General features: G+C 32.4%; 1 protein-coding gene and 1 long non-coding RNA gene across 2 annotated transcripts in view; one reads left to right on the top strand and one right to left on the bottom strand.

The window, feature by feature from the left end:
- LOC136796985 (uncharacterized) overlaps positions 1–14,359 on the top strand; it is a 173,561-nt gene that overhangs the window by 56,895 nt on the left and 102,307 nt on the right. The gene's annotated exons all lie outside the window — the stretch shown is intronic.
- Positions 1–14,359, bottom strand: part of LOC106687228 (coagulation factor X) — a 71,619-nt gene that overhangs the window by 11,867 nt on the left and 45,393 nt on the right. Inside the window, exon 2 of the mRNA XM_014430989.3 lies at positions 7,403–7,497. Coding sequence (XP_014286475.1) covers positions 7,403–7,486 — 84 coding nt within the window. The 5' untranslated portion in view covers positions 7,487–7,497. The remainder of the gene's footprint in view (positions 1–7,402; positions 7,498–14,359) is intronic.

Here is a 14,359-nt window from a genome sequence, read left to right as displayed (position 1 = left end):
ATTTTTTCTTAATATTTTCATATATATTACTAAATACAATTTTTCCCTAACCCAATACACTTTTCTTTTTTCCCTCTTTAACAAATACAACATTAAATTACAATCTATCGTTTAAATATTAAAAATTGAAAATAAAATAACATAATCCTTTCTTTCTCCCCTTTTTAACAAATATAAGATAAAATTTCATTTACCATGTCAATAGTAAACATTTTAAATAAAGTTATAATACATGCATTTATAAATCTAGTGTATTATGGCGTATTATGGCAATATTTAATTAAAAACTGAGAAACACAATCCCTCCACCCCAATCCAGACTTTCAACTTACGATCAACAATACTTTGGTGCATGTAATGTTTTACTTTTACTTAACATTGTAAAACGATTTGTTGTTTTATTTTTTGAACGTTACGGTTAGATGTCTAATTTGACTTAATTGTCCTCTCTATATCTCAGAAACTACATAGTTTTAAAACAAAATGTAATATGGCTACTCTTAGAAGAAATGTAATATATTTTTTAAAAAACATTTTCTTTTGAGGTTAACGACTTCCAATTTAATGAAATTTCTTTATTAAAATTATCACCACATGGTACAACGTTTCGGGACCACTGTCCCATATTCATGCACCTTAAACCTCATAATTTCTTTTAAGAAATCATGTCACAATTTGTGCATCTTTACTACTCCTTAGCATCTTACCTCCTTAGAAGATGCACAAATTGTGACATGATTTCTTAGAAGAAATTATGATGTTTAAGGTGGATGAATATGGGACATTGGTCCCGAAACGTTGTACCATGTGGTGATAATTTTAATAAAGAAATTTCATTCAATTGGATGTCATTAACCTCAAAAGAAATTTTTTTTAAGAATTGACACACCAAACCTCCTATAGAGATAATCCGTAATATATTTTAATTTTTTAGAGAACACATTTTTCATAAAGCTATAAATTTATCAGTATAAATGTGAAAAAATAAAAATTCGGGTTTTACAACTTCATCGTCTTTCATCCCCGTGCGAAACCTGGAGGTGATGAACGATGTTATTGTCTATCGAATGTTAGTGTCTAATTTGACAGTGCTATTGTATAAGATAAGTATAATATAGTTTCAGTAGTAATAAGAGCTATCACAATATACAATATGGACATCTATGATAAGGAATATGTATTATAGTAATAATTACGTTTTTTAAAGCATTGAGATCTTTCGGATTATTTTTGAATAATTGAGAATTTAACAAATCGTTCACATATAAGACCTATTTTAATTTAGTAGTTCAATTTATCTACTGGACAATTGGTTAGCAATTAAGTGGAAAAGGGAAATGAACCGAGTTTTTGCTAAGAAACTTGCTGTGGATCGATTTTCCGTTTGAGGCTGAAAGTACCCTGTCAGCTGCCCTCCATTACTGTCACATTAAGGATATTACCTAGCCCCTGCATTATGGCTCTATAGTAATTTATCTCTACGGCTATTACGGCTTGTAAACTTTATCATAAAAATAAGGGTAGAAAAATGTATTAAAAATAGAATAAGCTTTTATGCAAAATTATTTCATGGTTGGGACTAAAACATTTTCAAAGGACTGCATACATTTAACAATTCGACTGGATAACACAAAAGGTAGGAGTTTCAGAATGCTCATTCCATTTAATGGTGATTGTATTGATAAATTGACTGTCATTGGCTTTAAACCTACTGCGTCCAATCAATACGCTCTATTTTGTAAATCCTTAGCGGAACGGCCTTGCTAACTAAGATAAGATATTAGTGTGATCTTTATGTTTCTTTTTTTTTTTGTTCTAATTGGAAACAACAATTATCGGATATGGATGGAAATCTTTTCATCGGTACATTTTCTGAATATTATGAACAACCTATGCTCCACGGTTTCATCTGCATTAATTTGTATTAACACAATCAATAACAATTAATCATAATATACCTGTTTCATGCACATATCCGAACAACATCCCAAACGTATTTGAAAAAACAAATGAACTATTCTTTAAAAAAATCTTCAGTTTGATAGTTTTTTAAGGAAAAGTTTTGTCTTAAAATATTTTTTTAATATTTGTGTATTAATTGCATATTGTATGCAATATAGTGTGCTCCAGTTTAAACGATATTTGTAGTCCTTTCTCCCTTTAGCATAAATAGATTCTCCAAATATATTCCAATACATAAGTGTGGAGAACCGTCCCAAGGACTGCTTTTATCAATGGGAAAAATAATTCAAAGTACAATATTTAATTGTTTATTCCTTTTTGTTTCATTAAAAAAAAACAGAGGAAACAGATTGTACCAAATAATAACCTAGGTCAATGCCTGGTTAAGAATAATTTATAATGATTACAATATTCCATTTATTGTTTAATGGCACTAACTTGGAGTAAATAGGATCAAAATGTGGAACGATGGGCATGACTATGCAAACAATATTTCGAAACATCGCCTAAATAAAGTTGTATTATTGATTAATCCTCAATACCCCCTCCCCCCCAAAAAATGTATATATATAATTTTTTTTTTATTTGAATACATTTTCGGCTGCATATACACATAAATCTATATATTAATAAATTATAAAATGAATATATACGTGTTTTGTTTCTTATTTTTATTTTTAGTTTTTACGAAGGTTAGTGGAAATAATGAAAAATACCCTGATAGGTCAACGAAATGGTATCATGTCAAGACCTCATTTTATTAGAAGATGCCTTTGTAAAAACATTGTTTAGTGTAATGCTAGTATTTACAAACGAAACATATTAGTGTTGATTTGACCAGGTTTTTATAGGTTAATCAGAATGTTCTTGATTTTGTATCTACTATCAACTATCAACGTATTGGTATTAGGGGTGAGGGCTACGGGTAAAATAAGAATCGTGTATTATGGGTGTTCGTATTTTGCATACATAAATAATATAGATGCAAATATATTTCAAGTTTGCTAATATTATGCTATCATAAGAATAACCTAATTCTTCAAATAAGGTCAAACTGACCAGTATTTAGGCACTACCTAAATGCGGACGACCGTTGCAAAATGCCAAGGTGAACTTAAATGACATCCAGGATTGCCAGTTTGGCATGACATGATAGTTTCAGCACATTGTGTGGATTGTTCCTACTATCAAGACTTACACTACATGACTACTCAATACCTATTCACAAGGAATTAGTGAGCAAAAAAAGGAAAATGTGTTTTTTCACTTAGCAAAACCTTTATTTCCAACCGTTGAATCTTGGAGATAGTGATTATGTATAGATACTTGCATAATGTTTATTTCGTAAAGAGAATTTACAGAAGCACAATTTACACAAAGTTTGATTTAATTACTACTCAATTCGTACTGCTAAGTAAAGTTTCAATTAAATACTAACCGAGGAATACTAACCGTATACTGCATATTTAGCTTAAGATGTTAGGCCCTTTTGCTTTTGCACTTCAACTAATTGTTAACTCGTTTATTTAAATGTAATTTATTTTCTAACTATAGTATTTTTTAACATATCTCAACTGGATTGATATTGATCGTTCACTTTAAATAACTTTTATGGTAATGAATTTAGTCCAAGAGCGCTATGTAAAAATTAACTCATTATTGTTGTTTTAAAACGTTTTAGAGAAGTTGTATACCATAGTTTCCCAACCGGTGGTCCGCGAGAGTTCTGAGTTGGGCCGAGGGTGGTACCGATAACAAATATATTTGATAATTTATTGCTTTTTATTAATTGTTATTTCACATATTTATGTGTCAGATGGAAGGTTTACAGGCAAATGTTCGACGAAAGTGATTTAAAGTGCACTTTTATGCGACGTAATTTTCAATTATTTTCCATATGGTTTCAGTTCTATTGCAGTGGCCCGCATACTTTTGTGAGTTCGTAACCACTGTTTTATACCGAAGAGTATGATAATGTACCACAGAAGTTGAAATATATATGTACAAATAGGTAATCTTCAAAGCGCGGATTACCGTCCTGATAAACTTATTTTGTCTGGCAAATACTTTATCTTTCGAGGATTAGTTTTTGTTCAAATCACTAAACAGTAGTCGCGTTCTAATTATGCAATTACAATCAATTCTTCTTCTTTATTTATCTAAAAATATTAGTTGAGGACTATTCTCTGTTTCTTCTTGACTGCAGCCATGACCATCTCCTTATATTATATAATATTATTATTTATATTACAGAGGCATATCACTCCTTACACTACAAGATATTGAAAAATATCATGCTAATTCGGGTATTACGAGAATATAATAAGTGACCACCAAGTAGGTTCAGAAGAGGAAAGAGCACGCTAGACCTGAGCCCTGTTTCATAATAAAGTACAAAAATATACTATTAGTGTTGTAGATTTATCTTAATTCAATTACACAGTCTTGTACAATAGTAACTTGTACTTTAGTATTTTTTAATTTCTGTAATATCACTAATAGTCCTCCCTATCATGAAAAAAATAAGTATTAGTATTATTACCACACTAGTTTCTACACTTGTACTATCAACTAATACTATTAGCTTTCATTATGAAACAGGGCCCAGATCATCAACCTGAAACAGATACTTGAAACGATGGGAAGTAGATCAGGATGTCTACGCTTTATTTAATCAATTTAAAAGCAGCCTATGATTCTGTAGAAAGAAACTATCGTTGGAAGATGAGAATCCCCGGAAGTTTGTAAGACTGACAAAAGAGTTCACGATTGATCCTAAATACAGATTCTCTGATACTAAGAGAAGTATCTGAAGCCTTTGAAGTCAGAACATGTCTGAGACAAGGAGATGGACTATCACCATTGCTGTTCAACCTAGCTCTAGAACAAGTGATTAGAAGAAGAATACGCGAAAAAACGTCAGAATGAAACATTAAGTCCTGGCGTATTTAGACGACATTGCAGTCCTAGGAATTAACCAAGATGACATGGAAAGACACTATTAAGAGAAGCAGAGGAAATCGGCCTGCAAGTGAATGAAGATAAAACAAAATATATTATTGTAAGCCGAAAAATCCAACCTAACGCTTCCGAAAGTAGACAGTTTCGAATACTTGGGCTCCACAATGACATTAATAAGTGATCAATGGACTGAGATGGACCAGCATATAACAAGCACGAACAGAGCCTTCTTCGCTCTGTCAAGAACACTAAAATCCCAAATTTTTTACTAAACATTTGAAACTAAGGGTGTGAAATGTCAAGATGAAGCTAGTTCTCATATACGGCTGCGAGACCTGGGCTCTACCAGATACCCTATAAAGCAGAATCTAGAGATTTGAACGGAAATTCCTCCATAAAATTACAGGAGCGATGTGGGATCAGAGCCTTAACATATGGAGAAGAAAAACTAACAGTGAAATGCTTGCAGAGACTTGTCAATCAAGATCTCACGATATGAAGCCATGGAGGTTAACATGGGCGGAACATGAGGTTCGAAGCAATCCACTCTATACAACATTAAATGCCAGTAAGGCAAGAGATCCCGTGGGAGGCCAAAAACCAAATGGTTAGCCTGAGTCAACAAAGATGCGAAAGAGCTGCATGCAGAAAACTGGAAAGCAGCAGCCCGAGATTGGCAAGCGTGAAGAAGGCTGATTTGGGTGGTCTAAGATCTACAAGGTCTGTAGAGGCAACCGAAAGAAAACATATTATTGTTTTTGTAATAAAAAATAGTATACAAAATATTTCAGATCATATTTTTACATTGACCTTCCCCAACATAGGCGGTGGCACTAATGAAGTATTGAGGGAGGAGGGAGATAATAGGAAGAGGGGGAGCGAAGGTTAGTGGAACATGATAGCTGTGTTAGATGTGATTAGACAAAGAATAATAAATAACATGAAATCATCAGTTCTTTACCTAGCACAAATATGCGGTCCGCACATCACACAACTCTTATTAACCATCATTCTTACGTCCCCAAGTTTTAAGTAGATTGGTTTGCTAATGTTCAAGTTGTTTTTTGTTATTTTCGAATTTAAATCGACGTGAATTAGGAAAATTTTGAACAAAACATTTTTTTTTCTGTTGTCATAACGAATATTACTTTTGTTCCTATTAAGAGTACAATAGTTTATCAAAATATAACGAAGTCATAATATAAACATGGGCTTGCAGTCGGGAGAGATCGAGTGGACCCTATTTTTCCCAATTTGAACCTCCCTATATTTTTCCTTTTTCCTATCTTAGTTATTCATATTTGGTAATTATCCATTAATTAGTACTACCAACAATGATAACTAGTTAAATAACTATATTTAGCGAATTTGATCCATTAGGGATATTCTGACGAGCTACTTATGTCTTGTAATTTTTTTTTAATATTTATTTATTGCCATTTACAACTGTACATTATGATACATTTAGTAAATCTGATCTAAGTTAAATTGGAGTGTTACAGGCGTGTAGAGAAACTACCCATTGGTATGGTAGCACTCTAATGGCATTTTACATTAGCTGGTCTCGTGGCCATCTTCTTTTCAGGTGCCTCAGAGGATTTCAGGAATGAAAGAGGATGCAAGATTAGAAACTAGGGGGTTTGAGTGGTTAGAGAGTTTATAATGGAAGGAGTGATATCTGGTTCGGGCTAGATCGGTTACATAGGGAACATTAAGGTCTTTATGTATGATTTTATTTGTGACAAAGTAAGGAGCTAAGATTTTACGAAGGATTTTGGATTGTAAGGATTAAATACGAGAGGAATTCGAAGGTTTAGTGGAGCCCCAAAGCTCAACTCCATATGTCCAGATTGGCCTTATTACAGTCATGTAGATTAGTCTTTTGTAATGTGTTGGAAGTTTAGTCCGTTAGTCTAGTAAGTGCTGTAATAGTTGAAATCGACGTGCAGCTTCCTGTCTTTTCAGTATGGTGTGAGGATTCCAGGTTAATCGTTTGTCCTAATGTAGTTAAGGTAGCGGATCTGTTCGACAGGGGTAAGAGTAACAAACTGTAGGGCAGTCAGTAGGTTTACGACGAAGGGTAAAAGTGATTTGATGGGATTTGTTGGAATTTATCTTAATCCTCCAATTACGACACCAATCTTCTAGGGCTGTGATATGGGATTGGAGATTTTGGGATACAATTAATGGGTTATTACTAACAGCGAGCACACATGTGTCATCGGCATACGTGGTGAGGATAGTGTTAGGATTGGTTGGAATGTCAGCTATATAGACGGTGTAGAGGATGGGACCAAGGATACTACCTTGAGGAATGTCTTGTAATTGAGTACAGTTTGTGATTATTTAATTATATGTTTCTCGGAATACTAAAGTACTGGTAAATCACGCTAATATTTTTTCTAAAATTGTGATTTATATAATTTTTTTGGATCTAAGTGCTTAATAAAAAGGTAATATGTATAGTTAATTATAATACCGTCATATTGTGGCTAGGAATGGCTGCCGAACTCGGGTACACACAGGCCACTACCAATATGAGCCACCTTCGTCCTCTCTCCATTACTTCATCACCTGAAAAAAAAAATTTTATTATTTTTATATATTACAATATTCGCTAGTTTTTCCATTAATAAAAATTGTTAGCTGTACCCAAGGTCTGATATTATTGAATGCGGTTTTAAAGTTGAGATAATTTTTTTCCTCCTTAAACTGTCCTTTAACACAAAACTTCAAACAATTCGTTTATTAACAAGGTTTCCCAGAATACTGGTTTATCCCTCATAACATTTTTGATTATTGGAATTTTGTTTGATTTTCGCTAGTTCATAACATTGGTATGTGGTCTATATATATACATTCTTTTTAGAGTATTGCTAATTTTCTAACTTCCTCAGTTCTTCTCTAGTGTACTTAACTCTAGAATTTGCAATGAAATGGGTTGCATATTTTTTTTTTCAGATTCTGATTGTGAATCAAATTTTAAGATTAATTCATATTAGACTATTATTTTTTCTCACCCGTTCTAAAGGCGTAAATCGACCAAAACCGCGAATATTTTTTTTAATGTTTTGATGGTGCTAGTAGTTGGTACAGAAAATTAAAAAAAAATCTAGGGAATAAAATTGTTTCAGAATTTTATTTCTCGAAAAGATTCGTCATCATAGTTGAGGCATTTCTTAATTAGGGTTTCTCATGACATGTTATTATATAATGATGGGTTGTAGTTTAAAATTAGATTTTATTCTAAACGTTTTTTTCGCACCGATTACTCACAAAATCTTTTCGGGACGAATTTCACGGTTTTCTGGCGAATTACGCCTTCAGGAATCTTTGGATCAAAAAAGGCCTAGATATGAATTAATCTTAAAATACACTTTACTATCAGAACGATTAGAAAATTAACAATACCCTCAACAGATAGACCATATTCCACTGTTGTGACCCAGTGATGGACAAAGCAAATCTAAATTCTAAAAATTGTTTAGGTATCTGCCGAGTAAACATGTATGAAATTTATAAAAATCCGGTGCGGTGTACGCATCACAAAACTTTTATTTACCGTCCTAATTTGAAATGAATGTTCAAATAATCAATATTCAAATAAACGAAATTGAGAATAGTTTAGAGGGTTTTATCTATATTCGTTATTTTTGCCCTTTCAAACTATTTCACTGAAGATAAGACATATTTAATCACAGGTGCTATAGTAAGACATAGAAGTTCAGTGCAAGACGTTTGAAGTTTTCGAGAAGAAAACTCCAATTCTGACCCTGCCATGATCAGGAAATTCAACCAAAGGCTTAAAAAGATCCTAAAAACTGTTGCAGAATAAGAAATTCAAGGTATGAAATCAATAAATTAAAAAATACTGAGCTACAGTCAACCTTCAAGCTTGAGCTCAAAAATAGATTTGAATCTCTTGACCTTGAGAGAATTTCCTATAGAAAACCACTGGTAAGAGAAATAGAGTAATAGATGGGGTTAATCAAAAAAGTAATTGCCACCCAGGAAAAACGAAACATTAAGAAATGGTTTACAGATGAATGTCAAAAGATAATAGATGAAAGAAGGAAAAGAAAAGTGATTTATCTTGGGAAAAGTAAAAGTTTCCTTCCTTAAGCCCAGAACGTTTCCTTAGGTATTTAGTTTCTTCAGATATTAGGACTTGATCATTAGCATTAGGCCTCCATTTTTATTTATTAGATGACCTTGTGTAGCAAAGAGGTTCTATTAATGGATCAGATTTGTTGAAGGAATCGGATGAATCTGAAGGAAATTAGTATAAAAGAGTACCTTGTTATTCTTCCATTAATATTTCTGGTTTCTTAGGGGTATTTTAGATAATATCTTCATTTATAGAAAGTAGGGTTATTAGCTCAATAAAATTTCAGGAGCGGAGCCATAGGATTTAGGTAAGGATTTTCTTAAAGTACCGAAAAAAAAATCTCTGCAAGTCTGAAAATTCATTATAGTAATGAAATATATAAAAACAAATTAAGAAAAACAAATATATCATTATGAAAACCGTCTACTAAACCGAATTTATGTTAGGTATTCTGTCCCTCCATTTTTAGAGGATGGTAGTTTTTGGTGTTATTATTTTGTAATTCAATCTATCCTCAGTCCTCAATCATTCAGAATTCAGAAAGAATTCAGGTACAACTTTTTCTTTCCCCTTTCTGATTGTAAGTGTTAATACCTACTACCTCTGAGAGACCATCGATTTCCATTGTTTCGGGTTCGTATAGTCCTCTCTGCCTCTTCGCCCGCCGGTGTTCAGTGATGCAACCTACATGCCGCGGGTCAGCACATTCATCAACGTCCTGGCGACAGACTATCAGGTGATCTCCTCTTAACAAATGGCTCCTTTCGGATAACGGCTGATGGCAATCTTCTGGACCCTATCACTGTCATGAGGAGCGAAAATCACTCGGCGGAAAGTTTGAATTTTGGAGGTGGTGAAGATGAGAAAAAACAACGAAATATATTTTAAAAATCCGTACATTAAAGATAAGATAAAAATAACGAGTTTAAACAAATATTGACTTTCAATTACCTATGTACAGAATATACATTAAGGGAAAAAATTCAAACTCGAGATTTCAGAGGAAATATTCGTTTAAGAATACGAACATAATTGAGTTCGTTTTTTGGTAATTTAAACCGTCAGGATATGTAGATTCAAACGTTCCTAATTTTTTTTGTAGATTGGTGAGCTTGAGTTAAAGTTGAGTGAAAAATTTAGTGGAAACAAAAAAAAAAGAAAGATCTAAAGACAAGGGTAGACTAAATGTATGGACAAAACTTTTTTGTTGCTATAAAATTTCGCATTACAGGGTTTCTCAAGGTGGGAATAAGAAACATTTTGTTCTTGCTAATAATACTACGGTTTAATAATAGATAACGAAGTTGGAATGTAATCGGGGGGTCTCGGCTTTTCCCGCTTCTATCGGATGTGTCTATTTCTCCTCCACCAGCTATTCATAAAATTCTTTAATATTTTATATTTATCCATTATTTTTTATTGCTAACAATAAGAACTGTTTATAGTTTTTAAATAAACAATATTAACGGTACATACGGAGAAATATTTTTCAAAATTCGTTATTTAAAATCTCTCAGACTATTTCAATGATGATAAGACCTACCTGACCTTAAAGAAAGTTTTTAAGATCAAAAAAGTTGCTGGCCTATCCATCTATGTATTTATCTATCTATGCATGTACCTATTTATCCATCTATGTACCTATCTATCCATGCATGTACCTTTCTATCCATGCATGTATCTTACTATGTAATTTCAGTTTCACACGACTTTTCGTTTTTGAGCTAGGCTGGCATGCACAGACCCTCAGACCATTTTGCGATGCAAGGTTTTTTGGACTCAGGGAACATCAATACATGTATTTTCACCATAAATTTGAATTTCGCACGATCATAATACTTTCCCAGATATAAATGATTTAAAGTAAAATAGTGCCAAATATGAATTCGTTTTAAAATTTGATTCACTATTTGAATTCTTAGAAGAAAGTACCCCATCCTTATAGAAATTTAGAAAATTAGAAAATTTAAAATGATCTCACCAGGGAAAATCAAAATTCTTAAATTTTATTTTTTTGTAGTTACGGGGAGTGTAACTCACTATATATAATTATATTTATATATATATTCACATACAAATAAAATTGACCCAAACCTCCTTCGATGAGCTTCCGTACAGTGCTTTGGGGAAAATATAATAAAAATAATGCATTATATTTTAATAATTTCTCTGCACATTTGAACCGACTATTGTATAAGACAAAAGCGTTTTATTTCGATTCAAGAAATACTGCCACAAAAGTTTGGGTACTAGTATATTAAAATGAGATGAGAAAAATACTTTTATTTATCTACATATCTATCTAAATTTAAATGATCAAATATGTGTTTTTGATTATTTATATTTGCCGTTCTTAAAAATAGAATAGTAGCAGTTAGCGCCGGCTGTTTGTTATGATATAAAGAATCATGATATGAGATAAAGTTGTATAAGCTCCTTCTTTTTTTTCTGGCGTAGCCTAAAAAACGAAATCCTCTTTTTTTCTTGAGTTATATTACATTCCGTCATATGTTTACAGACAATGGTACTAAAGATCATAGAACACATTCACGCCATATTTACAAATATATAAGTTATGCGATAAAATCAGACAAAAGAATAAATAAAAATATATCTATTAAAAAATGGGACAAAATTAATCATAAAGTAAAATAACATCTTGAATACAATCATTCCTATTTAAAATATTTAGATTCAGCCTGAGGAAGTCCTGACCGAACTTGTTCCCCAACTTCTAGAAGAAGAAGCCAGACTCCGTAAGATCTCTGTGTTTCTCTCTTAACCACGTCACTGGTGTTAAAAGCCAATAGCGGATGGAAGCCACAAATGCTCAGGACTTGAGTGGCTAATCTGACCATCTCTAGTACCCAATATAGTTATAGGATACTGGATACGTTTCAATCATCGGGGAGGATTGTATGCATGGGTAATGCTAGATAGGGATTAGAATAATGTGCGAGTTTCTCATAGAATGCAATGATTCAATTTGTATTTAATATGGTCTGATACAAATGGGATAGTAAGATCAAGATGTAGGGTTTGTAGGTAACGTAGTTAAAAGCATTCAATATTGTTCGAAGGACATTGGACAGAAAGGGTTGATCGCGTATGCTGTTTTCAGTTTTAAGCTGTTTTCTACAGTTCTAGTCCGTAAGTTCAGATAGCTTTTGTTATTGTCTTATTAAGTAGTAATCTTTGTCTTCTGAAATCTTTGATTTTCTACTTATCAGTCCAATTGCCCAAATCATAGGTAAGTGCTTGTCTTTGAAGTCTAGCATGTGAATTCTACGTTAGTCTTCTGTCTCGGAGAAAGCTAAGATGCCGGATTGTGTACGATATCTTCTCAGGACTCGGGGCAAAGAATGTTCTGTATAGAAAATATAGAAAACCTCTATTTTACGTTAGTTACGTAATTTCCAATGTTTTTTCTAACATTAAATTTCTTGTTGTTAAGTGAGCCATTGTAGACTATAGAGAGAAAAAAGGTGTCGCAAAAAACTTGGACCTAGAAAAATGAAATTCAAATTTTAATAAATACTTAAAAAATTCAATTTTTTTTTTTAAATGAGTATGTTATTTGACAATTTTAGCTATTATATCTAAATCTTAACTCGTGAGAATTCATTAATTCGTGGACTTCACCAGTTTTTTTCCCTTTACGCTTTGAGCTGGACTATTGATATCATGGTAGATATTTTTTGAACATTTTTTTATTGGTCATATAAAAGAGTTTAGAACTGTTTTATTGCATCTTTGACCTCATAGGACTAAAGTGATTTCCTTAATCACTCATCACTCACCAGTAATCTGGTTCATATGAATTACAAGTTTTTTAACATATCAAGTATGTTTGCTACGGACATTAGATAGAATCTCTATTTATGAATGCTTCCCAATTTTGAGTAATGATTTTTTTAATTCTTGGTTCTGCGAAACCATGCTTGTCGAACGCGACGTAATATTGAGGCTAACTTTATGCATTGCAGCGTAGATAGACCTTGGTAGTAACTTCGTATTGTTCACTGGTTGTGCTAATAAATGCGAGATTTGCAATACCTCCACATCCAATAAGGTCCCGATGCGCAGGTTCTCGAGAATCATAACTAGATCAATCTTGAATCGGATGCTAAGGAAATGAAAGCGAGCTTAATAGCATAATACGTTTAAAACAAAACAGTAATGTTAATTAACACAGATATAGCAATACCGGAATACTCAATACTCGGAAATACCCGGAAAACCGAACGGTTTCTATGTAAATGATGACTAATTGTCTCTAACTGTTTTAGTCCATAAGGAAGTTGTTAGTGATTTTGCAGTGTGATTGATCGGAACAAGTAAATTTTCCTGCATGCATTTGCAGTAATGAACACACAGATATATAAAATGTGACAACTTTATTCCCTCTTTTCCCTGAAATTTTAACTGTATATTTTTTAGCTGTATGTCAACTTCATGATTTCATAGGTATGTGTTTTAATTTACTAACCTTAGGAAAAAAATCTATTTTTAATTATAAGCTGATAGAAAAATGTGTTTAAAATAATTATGTATAAATTAAATATAAAATTAAAACAATACAGCTAGCTGTAATTGGTATACGGTGGATTTTATTGAAGCTAATAATTTGAGTAATTTCAAGTCTCAAGGTACGTAGTTAAGTTTTTCATTCTTCTCAAATTGGAAAAGTTTTCATCTTTCTCATAGTTCTGGCAAATTAGCATATAATAGTAATAATAAATAGTGAAAATTAAAATTAAAAATCTTATTTTTAATTTTCCCTTTTATATTTTGTTTAAATACATCACCACTTTTTGCTTAAAATGTGTCTCCTGATGAGAGATACGTATGATTTTTTGTTCTTTTTTTTTTCATCTACCTAAATCAATAAACTATTTTATTGTAATCACACATAAGAAAATGTATTGAATAAAATTATTTATTAAAATGAAAATTATTTAATAAAAGTTCTATAATAATAATGTGAACCTTTACAATCCATGGAAGGTCAAGGGTTCAATACTTTGTAAGGAAGTACAGTTTTTTGAACGACGGTTATACAAGGAGGTAATCTGTTAAAGACCGCTCTCAACCACCAGGTTTTTCCTAATTATGGGCACCCCTTTATAGTGGCTGGGTGGGCTCCAGGTGAGCTCCCGAATCCACAGGGTTGCTAGGTTGACTCATGGCTACAGTAACAGAATAAATTATAATAATGAATAAATATATAAGAATAAATTATTATCTATCCCAGCGGGATTCGATCCTGGGTTCTTGGAGCAGCACAGCACCTTTACACACTGAACTATCCCGCTCCACAATGTGTTA

Source organism: Halyomorpha halys, unplaced genomic scaffold, assembly GCF_000696795.3.
Source record: "Halyomorpha halys isolate HHAL.00 unplaced genomic scaffold, Hhal_1.1 Scaffold932.1, whole genome shotgun sequence".
NCBI lineage: Eukaryota > Metazoa > Arthropoda > Insecta > Hemiptera > Pentatomidae > Halyomorpha > Halyomorpha halys.
The sequence above is the reverse complement of the archived record's forward strand: the minus strand, read 5'-3'. Positions and strand labels throughout refer to the sequence as shown.